This window comes from Neofelis nebulosa, chromosome 18, assembly GCF_028018385.1.
Source record: "Neofelis nebulosa isolate mNeoNeb1 chromosome 18, mNeoNeb1.pri, whole genome shotgun sequence".
Taxonomy (NCBI): domain Eukaryota; kingdom Metazoa; phylum Chordata; class Mammalia; order Carnivora; family Felidae; genus Neofelis; species Neofelis nebulosa.
This window is the reverse complement of record NC_080799.1, coordinates 5,169,684-5,190,248: the sequence shown is the minus strand read 5'-3', so window position 1 is coordinate 5,190,248 and position 20,565 is coordinate 5,169,684. Positions and strand designations below refer to the sequence as shown.

Below are 20,565 nucleotides of genomic sequence, written 5' to 3'. Positions count from 1 at the left end.
TTTTCCACCGGGGCACCTGGGTGCATCAGTCAATTGAGCATCGACTCTTGATTTCGGCTCGGGTCATGATCTCAGGGTCATGGGATCGAGCCCTGTGTCAGGGTCCACACTGAGCGTGGAGCCTGCTTAATATTCTCTCTCCTTCTGCCCCTCTCCCCTACTCACACATCTGCTCTCTTGAAAATTAAAAAAAAATTAAAAAAAAAAAGATTTTCCATCAAAGTAGGATACAAGAGTATTCAAAAAACCTATTAAGAAAACAGTTTTGGGGTGTCTGGGTGGCTCAGTCGGTTGAGCATCTGACTTCAGTTCAGGTCATGATCTCATGGTTCATGGGTTTGAGCCCCGTGTTAGGCTCTGTGCTGACAACTCAGAGCCTGGTGCCTGCTTGGGATTCTGTGTCTCCTCTCTCTGTCTCTCCCCTGCTCACGCTCTGTCTCTCTCTGTCTCTCAAAAATAAATAAATGTAAAAAAAATACTTAAAAAAATTTTTTTAACGTTTATTTATTTTTGAGACAGGGAGAGACAGCATGAAAGGGGGAGGGTCAGAGAGAGAGGGAGACACAGAATCCAAAGCAGGCTCCAGGCTCTGAGCTGTCAGCACAGAGCCCGACGAGGGGCTCAAACTCACGGACCGTGAGATCATGACCTGAGGTGAAGTCGGCCGCTTAACCAACTGAGCCACCCAGGCACCCCCAAAAAAATTTTTTTAAAGAAAGCAGTTTCTCTCAGGAAACTTCTGTTTTCTTTTTTTTTTTTAATTTTTTTTTTAAATATTTAGTTTTTGAGACAGAGAGAGACAGAGCATGAACGGGGGAGGGTCAGAGAGAGAGGGAGACACAGAATCTGAAGCAGGCTCCAGGCTCTGAGCTGTCAGCACAGAGCCCAACACGGGGCTCAAACTCACGGACCGTGAGATCATGACCTGAGCTGAAGTCGGACGCTCAACCGACTGAGCCACCCAGGCGCCCCGAAACTTGTTTTCTAAAGTAGTGGGTGTATTTCGATGAGTGGATTCTGTAGATAATACAGGTTAATTTGTGTGCAGCTGACAGGAGAACACCCCTACCAGCACTGATGGAGGATCCCTGGCACCAGCTCCTGAAGGAAGATTCTGAAGACCCATCCAGGTGACTTAAGAACTCAACTTCAAGATTTGGAAACTCCACTATGTGGTCGTTGGAAAATGGGCCATCATACACACGCCCATTCTTGAACGTTAATCGGCCCTGCAGACAGAGAGATTGACAGTTCAGGAAAACCACTGGTAATGTGTGTCTGTATCTTTTTCAAAGGTTTGGAGTTTTTTTGTTTGTTTTTAAGATATGCCCTTAGCCCAGGGTGCCTGGGTGGCCCAGTCAGCTTCTGACTTCAGCTCAGGTCATGATCTCGTGGTCTGTGGGTTCAAGCCCCACGTCAGGCTCTGTGTTGACAGCTCAGAGCCCGGAGCCTGCTTCGGATTCTGTGTCTCCCTTTCTCTCTGCCCCTCCCCCTCTCACACTCTCTCTCTTTCAAAAATAAATAAATATTAAAAAAACTTTTTTTTAAATATGTACTTAGCCCATATAGAATCAGGCTCCTAGAGTCTCACATTACTGTAAGTCCTCTCTCTTCCTTCTCTTCCTTTCCCATCTGTCCCACGAGCTCTCTCCAATTACCCCTAGGTCACAGAAGGTATCTTATCAAACCATGCTAGTGACCAGCAGAGTGCCTATCACCAAAGAGGGGCTCTCCTGGGATCTGTCCAACCCAGGCCAATAGTCAGTCTGATTGAGAGGTAAGCACATGACCCAAGTCAGCTCAACCAAACTAAAGACATCTGTGGAAAGCTTCCTGGGAAAGAGTTTCTTCTCTCCTTCTACTTAGTGTGTAGGTGGATATGAAGCCTGGAGCCACAGCAACTTATGGTCATAAGGGAGGGGCAGCATAAGAGTGAAGCTGACAGCACGGCAGGAGACGTCCCCTGGGGAGAGGAAGAACACCCTCAACATCGCTGAGTTGCTGGATCAAAGCAACCTTGCAACCCACTTCTTTTTTAAAAAAATATATTTATTTTGAAAGAGAGAGAGAGTGCGCATGAGCATGGGGGAGGGGGAGAGGGAGAGAAAGAATCCCAAGCAGGCTCCACACCATCAGCGCAGAGCCCGAGGTAGAGCTCAATGCCACGAACCGTGAGATCACGACCTGACCCGAAACCAAGAGTCGGACGCTTAACTGACTGAGCCCCCCAGGTGCCCCCAAATCCACTCATTCCTTAACACTTACAGATTATTAAGCTAGATATTCCATTACTTGTGACCAAAACCACCCTCACACACACACATGTACATAACATAAACCAACTAAATAACTTCTAAATACACTTTTAGATATTGATGATATGTTGGAAATTATTTTAAAATTTGTATAGTTATCTTAATAAGACAGTAGGTTATCCTATGCAAAAATGGATGATGCACTTTACCAGAGAATGACACTCCTTGTACTGTATTTTAGTTGCTTTACAGACTCTTTAAAATGTACTCTTCACACATCTGCACTCACCATGCCGTGTTTTTTATTGGAGACCCATTGTCCCTCATACATGGCTCCACTGGCATAGTAAAATTTTCCATGGCCATGACGATATCCATTTACAAACTCTCCTATGTATTCATTTCTCAAAGGGTACTGGGAGTTGGGGATTCTCTTTAGAAACCATGAATGTGTTCCAAAGCCATTCTGAAAAGAAAGCAAATTTCCATGAGGAATGCTCAAAATATTTTCTCTTTTTACCTGAATCCATTTAAAATTCAGATAATAGATCATAACAATAACTCATTTGAAGGGACAAAGAACCCCCTCCCTCTGTCACCCACCATCTATTTTTGGTCCCTTTGAATCTGACTCCTTTAGGTACCTCATATAAGTGGAATTATATAGTATTTGTCCTTTTGCAACTGGCTTATTTCACTTAAGCATAATGTCTGCAAGTTTCATCCATCTTATAGTATGCGTCAGAATGTCCTTCTTTTAAAAAAATTTTTAATTTGCATTTATTTCTTTTTGAGAGACAGAGTGCGAGCAGGGGAGGGGCAGAGAGAGAAGGAGACACAGAATCCAAAGCAGGCTCCAGGCTCCGAGCTGTCAGCACAGAGCCCGACATAGGGCTCGAACCTGCGAACAGCGAGATCATGACCTGAGCCGAAGTCAGACGCTTAACCGACTGAGCCACCCAGTCACCTCATAGAATGTCCTGCCTTTTAAAGAATAAATTATATTCCATTGTATGTTTATATCATCATCCATTTGTTTATTCATTCAGCCCATTGTGTCTGTTGAAGACATTATGCTAAGTGATATAAGCCAGTGGCGGGGGTGGGGGAAGGGGTTACGGGGAGTGAGTGTTTAATGGGGACAGAGTCTCAGTTTGGGAAGATGAAGAGTTCTGGAGATGGATGGAGGTGATTCACAACAGTGTGAATGTGCTTAATGCCCCTGAATTTGTGTTCTGTGTGTTTTACCACAATTAAAAACTAAAAAGAAACCTGGGGTAGCTTTATTCCTATCAGAAAAGACTTCAGAGGAATATAAATTATCAGGGCTAAAGAGGGACATTACAAATGATAAAAAGGGTCAACTCACCAAGAAGACATAACAATCCTACACGTAACAATAGAGCCTTAAAATATATAAAACAAAAATTGATAGATTTGGAAGAAATAGACAAATCTACAATTATATTTGGACACTTCAACACTCTCCTCTGAGAAATGGGTAGAAAAAGTAGACAGAAGAGAGTAATGTGCAATAGAAGAAATGTGATAAAGAACAACACTACCAACCAACTTGATCTAATTGGCATCCACAGAATACTCCATTCAACAAAAGCAGAAATGCACATAACATTCACTGAAAAAGACCATATTCTGGGCCATAAAATAAACCACAACGTATTTAAAAGAAATGTAATAAGTGTGTAAAGAACACAAAGTATGTTCTCTGATCACAATGGAATTAAACAAAAAATCAACAACAGAAAGAAATCTGGAAAAAGCCTCCAAACATTTGGAAATAAAGCAATATACATCAAAATAATTTATATTCAAAAGAGGAAGTCATAGGGAAATTAGAAAATATTTGAACTGAACAAAAGTTAAAAGCATATCAGAATTAATGGAATACAGATAAAGCAGTGTTATGAGAAAAAATTTTAGTATTAAATGTTTGTATTAGAAAAAAATTGTCTCAAATCAATAAAACTTCCATACTACAACTCAAGGAGAAGAGCATAGTAAACCTGAAGCACGTAGAAGGAAAATAATAACAAAGAGCAGGTATCAAATTAAAAACTCAAAACCATCAAGAGAAAATGAATAGCACTAAAACTGGCTCTTACAGAATTTTCATGACATGGCTACATCTCTAGCCAGGACTGAAGAAAAAAAAAGAGAAAACACAAAGTACTGATACCAGAAGAAACAGGGAACATCACTATAGATCTCCTATAATATGGATTAAGAGAATAACAAGAGAATATTATGCACAGCCATATGCTAATAAATTTCTATGAAATGGACAAATTCCTTCAATAACACAAACTTCCAAAATTTACTCAAGAAGAAACAGATAACCTGAATAGTGCATTATCTATTTTTTAAGTGTTATTTTATAGTTAATATAGAGTTAACTTATTGTTACTCTTGTCACAAAGATAGCTCCAGTCCCAGAAATCTTCACTGGCATCTTCAGGTAAATGGCTCCAGAAGAGAGAATACCAATTCTACAAACTCAGGAAATTAAAGAGAACACTTTCCAACTCATTTTATGTGGCAACATTACCCTGGTTACTAAAATCTGGCAAAGATATTAAAGGGAAAGAATACTAAAGATCAAAATCTCTCATGATCATAGACACAAAAATTTTCAACAAAGTATTAGGACATTGAATCTAGCAACATATAAAAAGGATAATATAATCATGGTCACGTCAGGGTGATATCACTGGAATACAAGGTTCATTCAACATCTGAAAATCAATCAATGTATTGAAAGTGAGGGGATGGAGAAACATCTATCACGCAAATTGATGGCAAAAGAAAGCCAGAGTAACAATACTTACATCAGATAAAATAGACTTAAAAAAAAAGACTGTGGGGGCACCTGGGTGGCTTAGTCGGTTAAGCATCTGACTTCTGCTCAGGTCATGATCTCACAGCTTGTGAGTCTAAGTCCCACATCAGGCTCTGTGCTGACAGCTTAGGACCTGGAGCCTTCTTTGGATTCTGTGTCTCCCTCTCTCTCTGCCCCTTCCCTGCTCTCTCTCTCTCAAAAATACAAACACTTAAAAAAATAAAAATAAAACAAAGACTGTAGCAAAAGACAAAGGAGGATACTGTATCATCATAAAGAGGACAATCCAACAAGACCTAACAATTGTAAATATTTATGCACCCAACATGAAAGCACCCAAATACATAAAACAGTTAATAACAAACATAAAGGAACTAATTGATAATAATACAATAATAGCAGGGGACTTTAACACCCCACTGACATCAATGGACAGATCATCTAGCATGGAAATCAACAAGGAAATAATGGCTTTGAATGACATGCTGAACCAGATGGACTTAACAGATACATTCAGAACATTCCATTGTAAAACAGTAGAATACTCATTTGAGTGCACATGGAACATTCTCCAGAATGGATCATGTATTAGCCCACAAAACAAACCTCAACAAATTCAAGAAGATTGAAATCATACCATGCATATGACCACAATGTTATGAAACTAGAAGTCAACCCCAAGAAAAAAATTTGGAAAGACCACAAATACATGGAAGTTAAAGAACATCCTACTGAAGCATGAATGGGTTAACCAGTAACTCAAAGAAGAAATTAAAAAGTACATGGAAATAAATGAAAATGAAAACACGATGGCTCAAAACATTTGGGATGCAGCAAAAGCAGACCTAAGAAGAAAGTATACAGCAATATAGGCCTACCTCAAGAAGCCAGAAAAATCTCAAATAAACAACCTAAATTTTCACCTAAAGGAGCTAGAAAAAGAACAACAGACAAAACTTAAAAACAGCAGAAGGAAGGAAATGATAAAGGTTAGAGCAAAAGTAAATGATATAGAAACTAAAAATAATAATAGAACAGATCAATGAAACCAGGAGCTAGTTCTTTGAAAAACAATCAACAAAATTGATAAACTTCCAGCCAGAATTACCAAGAAAAAAAGAGAAAAGCCTCAAACAAATAAAATCACAAATGAGAGAGGAGAAATAACAACCAACACCTCAAAAATACGAACAATCCTAAGAGAATGTTATGAAAAACTATAGGCTAACGAAGTGGAACAACCTGGAGGAAATGGATACATTCCTAGAAACATATAAACTATCAAAACCAAAATAGGAGGAAATAGAACATTTGAATAGACCAATAACCAGCAAAGAAATTGACTCAGTAATAATAATAATAAAAAAAAACAACCTCCCAACAAACAGAAGTCCAGGACCAGATTCTACCAAACATTTAAAGAAGAGTTAACGCCTATTCTTCTTAAACTATTCCAAAATATAGAAAAGGAAAACTTCCAAATTAATTCTATGAGGCCAGTATTACCCTAATACCAAAACCAGAAAAAACATCCACTAACAAAGAGAACCAGAGGGGTGCCTGGGTGGCTCAGTCAGTTGCATCTGGCTCCTGATTTCGGCTCAGGTCACGATCCCAGGGTGGTGGGATTGAGGTCCGTACTGGGCTCCATTCTTAGCATGGAACCTGCTTAAGATTCATTCATTCATATTCATATTCTCTCTCTGTCTCTCTTTCTCTCTCTCTCCCCCTCTGCCCATCCCCTCCCCCTCTAAAATAAAAAATAAAAGTTAAAAAAAAGAGAGAACCACAGGCCAGTATCCCTGAGGAACATGGATGCAAAAATTCTTTTTTTTTTTTTTTTTTTTAATTTTTTTTCAACATTTTTTATTTATTTTTGGGACAGAGAGAGACAGAGCATGAACGGGGGAGGGGCAGAGAGAGAGGGAGACACAGAATCGGAAACAGGCTCCAGGCTCCGAGCCATCGGCCCAGAGCCTGACGCGGGGCTCGAACTCACGGACCGCGAGATCGTGACCTGGCTGAAGTCGGACGCTTAACCGACTGCGCCACCCAGGCGCCCCCAAAAATTCTTAATAAAATACTAGCAAACCAAATCCAACAATACATTAAAAAAATCATTCACCACAATCAAGTGGTATTTATTCCTGGGTTATGTGGGTGGTTCAATATTCACTAATCAATCAATGTGACACATCACATCGATAGGAGAAAGGACAAGAACCACATGATCATTTCAATAGAGGCAGAAAAGGCATTTGACAAAGTACAACATCCATTCAATGATAAACACCCTCAACAAAGGAGATTTAGAACATACCCCAATGTAATAAAGGCCACATATGAAAAACCCACAGCTAATACCATCTTCAATGGGGAAAAACTGAGAGCTTTTCCAATATGATCAGGAGCAAGACAAAAAAATATCCATTCTCGCCATTGTTATTCAACATAGTACTAGAAGTCCTACTCACAGCCATCAGACAACAAAAAGAAATAAAAGGCACCCGAATCAGCAAAGAAGAAGCCAAACTTTCACTATTTGCAGATGACATGATATTCAGTATAGAAAACCTGTAAGAATCCACCAAAATACTACTAGAACTGAACAATGAATCCAGTAAGGTTACAGGATACAAAAGCAACATACAGAAATCTGTTGGATTTCTATAGATCAATAAGGAAACAGCAGAAACAGAAACTAAGAAAACCCATTTACAATTGCACCCAAAAATAATAAGATACCTAGGAATGAAACTAATCAAAAAGGTGAAAGACCTATACTCTGAAAACTATAAAACACTGATGAAAGAAACTGAAGAAGACACAAAGAAATGAAAAGACACTTCATACTCATGGATTAGAAGAACAAATACTGTTAAAATGTCTATACTACCCACAGCAATCCACAGATTTAACACAAACTCTATCAAAGCATCATCAGCTTTTCTCACAGAATTAGAAAAAAACAATCCTAAAATCTGTATGGAACCACAAAAGACCCCAAATAGCCAAAGCAATCTTGAAAAAGAAAAGCAAAACTGGAGGCGTCATGATTCTGGACTTCAAGTTCTATTATAAAGCTGTAGTAATTAAAACAGTATGGTATCGGCACAAAAATAGACACATAAATCAATAGAACAGAATAGAAAATCCAGAAATAAAACCACAATTATATGGGCAATTAATCTTCAACAAAGCAGGAAAGAGTATCCAATGGGAAAAAGACAGTCTCAGGGCACCTGGGTGGCTCAGTCAGTTGAGTGTCCAACTCTTGATTTCGGCTCAGGTATGATCTCACAGTTTCATGAGTTCAAGCTCTGCATCGGGCTCTGTGCCAACCGTGCACAGGGCCTGCTTGGATGTCTCCCTGTCTTTCTGGCCCTCTCCTGCTCACATTCTGTCTCTCTCAAAATAAATAAAAAAACTAAAAAACAACAACAACAACAACAACACAGGGGCACCTGGGTGGCTCAGTTGGTTAAGCACCCGACTGGGTTTCACCTCAGGTCATGATCTCACAGTTTCCTGAGTCTGAGTCCCATATTGGGCTCTGCCCTGGCAGCATGGAGCCTGCTTGACATACTCTCATTCTCTCTCTCTCTCTCTCTCTGTCTCTCTCTCTCTCTCCCCCTTCCCCACTTGTGCTGTCTCAAAAAATAAACTTAAAAAATAACTATTTTTAAATAAAAGACTGTCTTTTCTTTTTTTTTTTTTATTAAAATTTTTTTTCAACGTTTTTTATTTATTTTTGGGACAGAGAGAGACAGAGCATGAACGGGGGAGGGGCAGAGAGAGAGGGAGACACAGAATCGGAAACAGGCTCCAGGCTCCGAGCCATCAGCCCAAAGCCTGACGCGGGGCTCGAACTCACGGACCGCGAGATCGTGACCTGGCTGAAGTCGGACGCTTAACCGACTGCGCCACCCAGGCACCCCATAAATAAAAGACTGTCTTTTCAACATATGCTAATGGGAAAACTGGAGAGGCACATACAAAAGAATGAAACTGGACCACTTTCTTACACTATATAGAGAAAAAAATTCAAAATGGACTAAGGACCTAAACGTGAGACCTGAAACCATAAAAATCCTAGAAAAGAGCATATGCAGCAATTTCTCTGACATCGGCTGTAGCAGTTTTTTTCTAGATCTGTCTCCTGAAGCAAGAGAAACAAAAGCAAAAATAAACTGTTGGGACCTCATCAAGACAAAAAGCTTCTGCACAGTGAAGGAAACAATCAACAAAACCAAAACGCAACCAACGGAATGGGAGAAGATGTCTGCAAATAACATATCCAATAAAGGGCTAGAATCCAAAATATATACAGAACTCAGAAATCTCAACACCCAAAAAACAATCCAATTAAAAAATGGGCAAAAGACACGAACAGACATTTCTCCAAAGAAGATATACAGATGGCCAAGAGACATGTGAAAAGATACTCATGACCACTCATCGTCAGGGAAATGCAAATCAAAACTAGGATGAGGTATCACCTCACACCTGTCAGAATGGCTAAAATCGACACCACAAGAAACAACAGGTGTTGGTGAGGATGTAGAGAAAAGGGAACCCTCTTGCACTGTTGGTGGGAATGCAAACTGGTGCAGCCACTCTGGAGAACAGTATGGAGGGTCCTCAAAACACCGAAAGTAGAGCTATCTTAGAATCCAGCAATCACACTACTATTTACCCAAAGAATAGAAAAACCCTAACTGAGAGATACATGCACCCCCATGTTTACAGCAGCATTATTTTCAACAGCCCAGATATGGAAGGAGCTGTGTCCACTGACTGATGAATGGGTAAAGAAGACGTGGTACATGCACACATGCGAGCGCACACACACACACACACAATGGAATATTACTCAGCCATCGAAAAGATTGTGTGGCCATTTGCAACGACATGGATGGAGCTAGAGACGCTAATGCTAAACAAAATGAGTCAGAGAAAGACAAATACAAGCAAAGTTAAGAAGCAAAACAAGAAAAGGGAAAAAAACGGAGAGAGAGCGAGAGAGAGTCGAGGCAGGAAACAGACTCTTAACTACAGAGAACAAAGTGATGGTTGCCAGAGGGGAGGTGGGCAGGAGGGTGGAAGAAACAGGTGCTGGGATGAAGGCACTTGTCATGATGAGCACAGGGTGATGTATACAAGTGTTGAATCACTAAATTGCACACCTGAAACTAATACAATACTGTACGTTAACTGGAATTAAAATTAACACCTTAATAATTTTAGGTTCATAGTAAAATAAGAGTAAAATAATTTTTTTAAGAAAATAAACCAATGTAATCCAACATGATCAACAGACTAGAGAAGAAAAACCACACAGATCCTCCCACTGGAGGCAGAAAAGCACTGGACAGACTTCACATCCATTCATGATAAAAACTGTAAGCAAATGAAGACTTAGAGCGCTTCCTCCTAATAACTGATGGCTCTTCCTGATAAAGAGCATCCCTGAAAAACCCACAGCAAACATCGCCCACGATGAAAGACTGAATGCTTTCCCACTAGGCTCAGGCCCAATGCGAGGCTGTCTGCCCCTGCACCCGTGCTCGGGATTGTCTATATTAAAAAATCCCAAAGAACCTACAAAATACTGATCAGAACTATTATGTGAGTTCAGCAAGGCCCCTAATTACCAGATTAACATGCAGATATTATCAGAAAACCCAAGCTTGTATAAGTCATATAAAACTAACCGTATGAAGCCTTTCTTTTCTGTGCGGGAAATACACAGCTCCTAAGGCATAGATAATAGTCTTGGTCTACACACGAGCCATGGGAATTGAGATCTGCTTGCTTGGGGGCGCCTAGATGAATCAGTAGGTTCAGGGTCCGACTCTTGGTTTTGGCCCAGGTCACGATCTCATGGCTTGTGGGGCCGAGCCCGCAAATTGCACTGACCATGTGGAGGCTGCTTGGGGTTCTCTCTCTCCCTCTCTTTCTCTGCTCACCCCGCGACTCACACACTCTTTCTCTCTCAAAATAGATATTAAAAAAAACCATTTTGTTGCTCACCCGTGTGTAAGACCTTTAGAGAAACCTGAATAATAAAATGGCACTAAAAAAAGAGGGTCTGGACCAGCAAATCATACTTTGGGTTTCTAAATTTAGCAGTGCTGAAGTTTCAGGTGACCGGATGATGTACCAAGTGACGCATGTGCAGGGCATCAGCAGCGTCCCCGTCTGGGTGCATTCGGGTCACACCCGCGGGCGCCGTACCTGGACGCCCTTCTCCCACTGCCCCGTGTACTCTTCGTTGGTCGTCAGCCACCTCATCCTGCCTTCCCCGTGACGCACGTTGTCCTCCCATTGACCTTCATATATGTTTCCAGACTTGTAACTGGGACGGAGAAAAATAAAAAACAATCGGTTATTTTATATACAACACTTATCTTTAGGAAGACTTTCTTTTACATTTTTTAAAATGTTTACCTATTTTTCTGAAACAGAAAGAGACAGAGCTCAAGCAGGGGAGGGGCAGAGAGAGAGAGGGAGACACAGAATCCGAGGCAGGCTCCAGGCTCCGAGCTGTCAGCACAGAGCTCAACGTCGGGCTCAAATTCATGAACCTCGAGATCATGACCTGAGCCGAAGTCTGATGCTAAACCAACTGAGTCACCCAGGCGCCCCTAAGAAGACTGTCCTTTAAACTTTTTCTCTAAACACCTTTGAAGAAATCCAACCCTTGTGCCCATACAGTCTCCTCAAATGGACAGGTGGTAAAAATCATCATCTTAGGGATAAGACAACCCACTTTATTAAATCCTCTGATCATTTAATTAAGGTGATAAGGAGGATAAGAGCAGGGATTTTAAATCTTTTAAAAACAACTCCATATAGTAGTATGATTAGTTAACATTTTTGCTCCCTTTTTTTTTTGTTAAAAAATGTTTTTTAACATTTGTTTTTGAGAGACAGAGAAACAGAGTGCAAATAGGAGAGGGGCAGAGAGAGAGAGAGAGAGAGAGACAGAGACAGAATCCAAAGCAGGCTCCTGGCTCTGAGCTGTCAGCACAGAGCCCAATGTGGGGCTTGAACCCACGAACCATGAGATCATGACCTGAGATGAAGCCGGATGCTTAACTGACTGAGCCACCCACGCACCCCTCGCCCCCAAATATTTCAATCCTTAAAATATATGACTCCATCAGCTCGATCTAAAATCAAGCAAACACGTCAAGAGTCTTCTGAAAACATACGAGATATCCATGAATGAGACAACAAAGTTTCTACATGTGATAAAGTATGGTTGTATCATTAGATCTCACTTAATATAACGTTCCTTTAAATTTTCTGTAGAATATTTTCATCACTGTGGAGATTCCATTGGGGTGGATTGAAATATTCTGCCCTGCCTATATAGAAAACGTGTTCTCCGAAATTTCTGCACCTTATCTTTTTTTTTTTCAAAGTTTATTTATTTTGAGAAAGAGAAGAGAGAGAACAAGCAGGGAGGGGAAGAGAGAGGGAGAGAGGATCCCAAGCAGGCTCTGTGCTGTCCGCATGGAGTCCAATACGAGGCTCGAACCCACCAACCTTGAGATCATGACCCGAGCCAAAATGAAGCGTTGGATGCTTAATCAACGAGCCACCCAGGTGCCCCTCTGCACCTTGTCTTTAAGCAGCTAAGTGCAAATCATTTGGGCCCCACACCCTCCCCCCCACGCCCCCAGAGCGGCCGTGGTGATACGTACCATCTTACCCCCCAGCCGTTTCGGATGTTGTATGCCCAGTCCCCCTCGTACCAAGAGGTCCCTTCTTGATTGTAATAAATAGAGCCCTAAAACAAATGATATCATTTTAACAAAGCAAGCCATACAGCAAATGTTTATTAAAAGCAAAGATGAATTAAAGGAGTCCGAACTATGTGGAAGTCAAGGTCCTATGAAGGCAAGACATTTAATCCATGATATGTTTCTGTCTCGTAATCGAGAAAATGGTGAAGTATCCACCAAGTAAGAAAGAGATGCCACCAATCAATGACTCCCAATAATGAGGCGTCACATTAGGGCTAATCATTATATTATATATATTATATTCGATAACTGTGAGTCAAGTAAGTACCTGAACAATCCCATTGTGTTGTTACCTAACCTGAATAGTAGCACCTTCTGTGTAACTGAAGGCCAGTCCCTTTTATGTACCCAAACCACTTTCGTTTTACCCATTTGTCACCTTATTTGACTTCCTCCGAGTTTAACATTTATTTATTTTTGAGAGACAGAGAGAGACAGAGCAGGAGCAGGGGAGGGGCAGAGAGAGAGGGAGACACAGAATCCAAAACAGGCTCCAGGCTCCGAGCCATCAGCAGAGAGCCCAACGTGGGGCTCAAACTCACGAACCATGAGATCATGACCTGAGCCAAAGTCAGACGCTTCACCGGCTGAGCCACCCAGGCACCCCAAGACTGCCTCCAAGTTTAAGTGAACGTGGTGTAACCTTGCTTCCGTGACTCCTCTGAGGAATAGTCACCATGCACGTATGAGGACCTTCACTGAATGGCCTCAAGTTGCTTCTTATTCGGTGGTTTATTTCTTTGTGTGTGTGTGTGTGTGAGTGTGTGATTTTTCTATCTTCTTCTCCACTACCAAGCTGGCTTGTTCCTTCGTGCAGCCATCCAGGGGCCGTTGTCTAGAAGCTGCCACCACCCCCAGTCTGAATTGACCCACTATGAGCTGAACAAGGGGAGGGAAAGGAAGGGAAGCCAATGGACAGAATTGTCTATATTCGAGTCGAATGATGATTATAATGGTAGACTGTTTCTTTTCTTATTAACATTTTATGAAAACACTGCTGTGGTATTTTATCATCCAATACAAAAGCAAATAGTGCCAGAAACAGCAACCTTGCTTAAAAGGATCACCTGTGGTAGTGGTGAGAATGTAAATTGGGCTAGATGCTGTGGAAAACAGTTGGGAGGTTCCTCAAAGCATTAAACATCGAGTTACCATATTCCACTCCTAGGTTTATACGCCAGAGAACTGAAGACAAGTACCCAAATAATCCTTACACACGCGTTCATGGTGGTGCTATTCACAGAAGCCAAAAGATGGAAAGAGCCCAAGTGCCCATCAATGGATGAACAGATAAACAAAACGTGGTCCATCCATATGGTGGACTATTAGCCACAAAAAAGAATTAAGTACCTACAACACGGATGGATCTCAAAAACATGATGCTGAATAAAAAAAAGCCAGATCCAAAAGGCCGCATAACATAGGGTTCCATTCACATGAAACATCCAGAGTAGGTAAACCCATAGAGACAGGAAGCAGAATGATGGCCACCGGGGGGGTCCGGGTGGGAAATAACTGCCTGGTGGGTACAGGGCTTTACTTTGGAGGGTCGATGAAAATGTTTTGGGACTAGACAGAGGTGGTAGTCTCAGAGCACTGAGAATGCACTGAATGCGCTGAATTGCAGAGTCTGAAATGGTGAGTTTCGTGTGATGTGGATTTCACGTCAATAAACAAGAAGGGACCATAGTTGTAGGACAGCCCCCTACCTCCCACACCTCTATTTGTTCATCCTATCTATGGACGGGAGTCAAGTGGCCGCCTCACCCACCTTCCCGTGTCTCTTGCCGTGACACCATTGGCCGATGTAGGACACGGGGTGCGTGCCACATACGAACATACCAAATCCGTGCCTCACGCCGTGTATCACTTCTCCTTCATAGGTGCTGCCATCCGGCCACGTGTACATGCCATGCTTCATGGGCATGTTCTTCACAAACTCCCCCTAGGGCAAAACGACCCTGAGAGTGAGAGAAAGAAGGCAGTAGAGAGACCCCTCTCCTATGAGCAGACTGAGATGCCTCCTTGACTACTGGATACTATTCCTGTCTCTCCTCCATGGAAACAGTGGAATATCCGCCCCCCTCCCCCAGCCTCTACCCTCCTCCCTCCTTCTCTACACACTCCGTCCTCTGTCACCTCCCCTCTCCTGGGCAGAAGCACCAGCAGGATAAAATAGCTGGAAGCTGAGTGCAGAGAAGGCTCCAAGAAGCAAACAGGTGACGTGGAACAGTGGTGGTTTGCGATCCCGGCCTTGGGAACTTTAGAGTCTTGGAACCCACCTCGAAGGAGGCTCAATGCCCTGGGATCTCCAGGGGACTCTGGTGATTAGCCCGGCTTAGTGATCAACTCATGGAAACCCTTCTTTCTGCCTGTGGTTCATCAAAATATTCTGTAGACACACCAGCCAACCGCCCGCCCTGTGGGTGCCTTCCAGAGAATCCGCTTTGCTTGGGGCCGGGACGTCAGCTGAGTGGGCAGCACGCAGTTCCATGCACCACAGCCCTGAGCCACTGGATTGTCTCTCAGGAAGGAGACCTGGCTGGAGGCGGCCAGCCAATGGAGAAAAGAGGACAGGGTAGCCTGGCCTGATCGCCGGTCAGATCCCATGAGGCCAGCTGACCTCCCTGAAGATACTTCTGTGACAGCCTGAATCCCACCCATAAACCCTCGTGTCTAGGCTGCCGTGGGAGGGTCTGTGCCTCCTAGGAGTCCTGCCTTCGAACTTCCAGAGACGATAAACCAAGGGCCACAGGCTAGAAGCCAGGGTGTTGCAGGGGAAGAATGTCCCTGGAAAGGCTGGCCCCAAACCACCAGATCTTCAGGGGCCCCTCCACCTCTGTGGCTTGTCTCCCGCTCTCAGGCCCAGTGAACTGCCCACCTGGCCGGCACTTGTCTCCGCTTCCCTCACCTGGCTGCTATTTGAATATGAGCATATGTGCATAGGTTTTAAAGGTCATCACTACCACTTATAAACCCCATCACCAGCAACCCTGCAATTGCGAGTTTGAGAAAAGCCTTCTAGCAATCGATTTAAAAAATACATATTCCCTTTAAACCAGCAAGATGGGTTAAGGGAAACCCACATCATAGAATAAAAGCAGCCAGTAAAACTAGATAGATCTGGATGAACGGGGTACTGATTGCCAGAGGGTCCCGTGCAGTTAACAAGTTACTTTTCACCTGTATTCTTTGGTTCTGGGGTCTTTTTTTTTTTTTTTAAGGTTTTTTTTTTTTTTTTTTTTTTTTTTTGAGAGAGAGAGAGAGTAGGGGAGGGGCAGAGAGAGAGGGAGAGACAGAATCTCAAGGAGGCTCTGAGCTGTCAGCGCAGAGCCCAACTCAGGGCTCAATCTCACGGACCGTGAGATCATGACCTGAGCTGAAATCAAGAGTTAGATGCTTAAGCTACTGAGTCGCCCAGGCGCCTGGGATCTGTGGACTTTTTTAGACCCGTGAGCTGCATTACTCTTGTGAAAGTAGTATGTTTGATTGTGGGAAGCTGACGGTTACATTGTGTTAATTACAGCGTAAAACTATAACACAGGACATACTTTACCTCATATTTCAGTCCATCGGCCCAAACATAAGTCCCTTGTCCGTGCATAAGTCCTTCTGAAAACATACCCTTTAAAACAGAACAACAAACCCTTAGGACCATTGATTCTATGTAACAGCTGGTTTTAGTTCTCAGAATGGAGCCTTATCCCACTTTCTTTTTTTAAAAATTTTTTAAACTGTTTATTCATTTTTGAGGGGGGAGGGTCACAAAGACAGGGAGACACAGAATCCGAATCAGGCTCCAGGCTCCGAGCTGTCAGCACAGAGCCTGATGTGGGGCTCAAACTCATGAACCGTGAGATCACGACCTGAGCCGAAGTCGGACGCTTAACCAACTGAGCCACCCAGGCGCCCCTATCCCACTTCCGTCTGCATGAATACGCTTATCCAAATCCCCCAAAACCTACACCAAGCAGTCCTGCGTGACACTTAAACGTGAGTTTTACGTTCGGTCTGTGTCTTCCTCTCCTAATTAAGCTAGGTAAAAATTCCATAGTTCAAAAGAATTCATAAGCTTTTGGTTTTGCATTTCAAAGTTTAAGGATTTTTTCAACGTTTTTTTTTTTTTTTTTTTTTTTTTTTTTATTTATTTTTGCGACAGAGAGAGACAGAGCATGAACGGGGGAGGGGCAGAGAGAGAGGGAGACACAGAATCGGAAACAGGCTCCAGGCTCCGAGCCATCAGCCCAGAGCCCGACGCGGGGCTCGAACTCACGGACCGCGAGATCGTGACCTGGCTGAAGTCGGACGCTTAACCGACTGCGCCACCCAGGTGCCCCAAAGTTTAAGGATTTTTTAAAAATTATTTAAACTAGGTAGACCTGGTTAAAACCGTTATCTGGATGTTAGAAAGTACCCCATTTGTAAATTTCATGCTTGTCTGTTTTCTACTTACTGGGACTTATCCGTATGGGTGCGCCCGTGCCCCCTGAATATTCCTCTATGTAGACAATATACAGTTGTCAGGAGGGTCCACTTATATTTAGTGTCTGTTGTTAACACATAGGAACTAGTCACCGAAAACTTCGCACGCCTGAATGCCTAAATGTAATCAGAGAAAACGAGGCTGAAAAGTACTCCCAGTTTGGGCCTCCTGGGGGGCTCAGTCATTAAGCGTCTGACTCTAGATCTCAGCTCAGATCATGATCTCACAGATTCTGGGATCGAGTCCCACGTCTGGCTCTGTGCTGATAGCACGGAATCTGCTTGGGATTCTCTCTCTGCCCCTCCCCAGCTTGTGCACACACTCTCTCTCTGTGTCTCTCAAAATAAGTATATAATAAACTCAGAAAAAAAAAGAGTACTCCTAGTTGTTCCTTAGAATCACCTTGTTAGAGTCAGTGGGCGAAGGAGGAATATGTAACAGTGCCCTAATTCAGTGGATCTCAGACTCTTGCATGCTTCAGAAATCACCTGGGGATTGCTGGGCCCACCCTGGAGATTCTAATTCATCAGCAGGTCTGGGCTGTTGCCCAAGAATGAGCATTTAAAAAAAAAAAAATACCCAGGTAATGCTGCTGGTCCCCAGGACCGCACTCAGGAACCACGGCCCTAACTCACTAGCAAGAAGACACATTTTGTTAGGCGTCCAGGTTAGCCTGGGCTCACAGGAGACAGGCTGGCGTTGAGGAAAACCACGGGGCAACTAGGGGCTTTCCAGCCGCAGGCCGGCTGTTGTTTGTATTATGGAATCAATTACGGTCACAACAACTGGCGTTTTAATTAACAAACTACACTAGAAAAGATCATGCTGTGTCTACATGGTAAGGGCAAATGTTCCATGAAATGTTTGGCTTTATTGTCTATCTTTAGGGGATTGTGATCTAAACATGTGACATACACATGGTCTGACTCGGGGCCTGGGCCACAGTAGAGTCATTCTGCTGGGTCTGCCGCTCTCGCAATTTAAAGGAGAGCCGAATGATGATTATTTAAAACAAATTTTTTTTAACATTTATTCATTTTTGAGAGAGAGAGACAGAGACAGAGCACAAGCGGGAGAGGGGCAGAGAGAGAGGGAGACACAGAATCCGAAGCAGTCTCCAGGCTCTGAGCTGTCAGCACAGAGCCTGACTCAGGGCTTGAACTCATGAACCGGGGGATCATGACCTGAGCCGAAGTCAGATGCTTAACTACCTGAGCCACCCAGGCGCCCCAACAGATGATTATTTTTAATTAAAATAATTTGAGTCTGAGGAAAATACGGAAAGTTTACCCAGCAAGCAGCAGGCAGTGGTGGGGAGGAGATCTCAGAAATGGAGGGGTATTTGCCCCCACATCAACAGTTAAGGCAAGGCCACTGGGCCAGGCTGGAGCTACCGGGTCATTGTGGACCGAAGGCCACCGGAGACAAGACCCTCTGGGGTAGTAGGAGCCGATACTGTGTCCTCGTGGGGTCGATCTTGTGTAATCGAGAACTGGGTGTCGCTGGTTGATTTTTTAATTTTTTTTATTTTAGAGTGAGCACCGGGCAGGGGAGAGAGGCAGGCAGGGGGTGGGGGGAGAGAGAGGATCTCAAGCACCCTCCACACTCAGTCCTATTCACACAGCAGTGCACTTAGCGCCCCGATTGGTGAAAGGAGACTGATCAGCATGAACGCAACAGCTGATTCCAAAACTGGCCGAGGCCAGATGGGACGGCCACATTCATGACTACTATTCAGCCACGCTAATGGCGTTTTTAAGAATTTACATGACGCAGGAATAAGAACATGTTGTATGTTTAGTGGGGGGCGGGGAATCAGGGGACTGAAACCCATGCTTTCTGACCCCAACCACGAAAATTTGTTCTTTTTTTTTTTTAAATATGTTTTTTTTTTAATTTTTTTTAATGTTTATTTATTTTTGAGACAGAGAGAGACAGAGCATGAATGGGGAGGGTCAGAGAGAGAGGGAGACACAGAATCCGAAACAGGCTCCAGGCTCTGAGCAGTCAGCACAGAGCCTGACGCAGGGCTTGAACTCACGGACTGCGAGATCACGACCTGAGCCGAAGTCGGAGGCTTAACCGACTGAGCCACCCAGGCACCCCAAAAATTTGTTCTTATTGAAAACACACGTTTCTACCCCAATGTTTATAGCAGCGCTTTCAACAATAGCCAAATTATGCAAAGAGCCTAAATGTCCATCAACTGATGAATGGATAAAGAAGATGTGGTTTATAGATACAACGGAATACCACTTGGCAACGAGAAACAACGAAATCCTGCCATTTGCAGCAACCTGGATGGAACGGGAAGGTATCATGCTGAGCGAAGTAAGTCAGAGAAGGACAGATACCTTATGTGTTCACTCATATGCAGAACTTGAGAAACTTAACGGAAGAACATGGGAGGGGGGGAGGGGAAAAATAGTTACAGAGAGGGAGAGAGGCAAACCCTAAGAGGCTCTTAAATACAGAGAACTGAGGGTTGATGGGGGAGGGGGGGAGGGGGGAAAGTGAGTGATGGGTATGGAGGAGGGCACCTGTTGGGATGAGCACTGGGTGTTGTATGGAAGCCAATTTGACAATAAATTATATTTTTATTTTTATTTATTATTTATTTTTTAAATTAAAATTTTATTTATTTTTGAGACAGAGAAAGAGCATGAATGGGGGAGGGTCAGAGAGAGGGAGACACAGAACCCGAAGCAGGCTCCAGGCTCCGAGCTGTCAGCACAGAACCCGATGTGGGGCTTGAACTCACGGACGGCGAGATCATGACCTGGGCTGAAGTCGGATGCTTAACCAACTGAGCCACCAGGCGCCCTGGTAAATTATATTTTTTTTAAAAAGCACACATTTCTTTGATAATCTGAATGATCTACTGTGCCATTGCTAATGATGGGGGAAAAAATGAAAACACTTCAAAAGTGATCTAATAATTATGGTGTAGTCATGAACAGTAAATCAGAGAGCTATGCAGTATTTTAAATATTACAGAGGAAGACACGGGGGTGGCTGGTGTTTAACTGGGGCCAGAGTCTCGGTTTGGGAGGATGAAGGTTTCTGGAGGTGGAGGCTGGGGAGGGTCCTGTGCTTAATGCCCCTGACTGTACACTCAAAAATGGTTACAATGGTAGGTTTTATGTATATTTTGCC

At 43.2% G+C, this 20,565-nt stretch overlaps 1 protein-coding gene across 3 annotated transcripts in view; it reads right to left on the bottom strand.

Annotated features, from left to right (window-relative positions):
* Nucleotides 1-20,565, bottom strand: part of LOC131500842 (radial spoke head 10 homolog B-like) — a 61,767-nt gene that overhangs the window by 35,456 nt on the left and 5,746 nt on the right. For all 3 annotated transcript variants that reach the window (XM_058710343.1, XM_058710344.1, XM_058710345.1), the window contains exons 4-9: nucleotides 16,483-16,551; nucleotides 14,698-14,871; nucleotides 12,825-12,910; nucleotides 11,350-11,470; nucleotides 2,545-2,721; nucleotides 1,070-1,229 (exon numbers count right to left, since the gene is read on the bottom strand). In XM_058710343.1, the coding sequence (XP_058566326.1) occupies nucleotides 1,070-1,229; nucleotides 2,545-2,721; nucleotides 11,350-11,470; nucleotides 12,825-12,910; nucleotides 14,698-14,871; nucleotides 16,483-16,551 (787 nt within the window). The remainder of the gene's footprint in view (nucleotides 1-1,069; nucleotides 1,230-2,544; nucleotides 2,722-11,349; nucleotides 11,471-12,824; nucleotides 12,911-14,697; nucleotides 14,872-16,482; nucleotides 16,552-20,565) is intronic.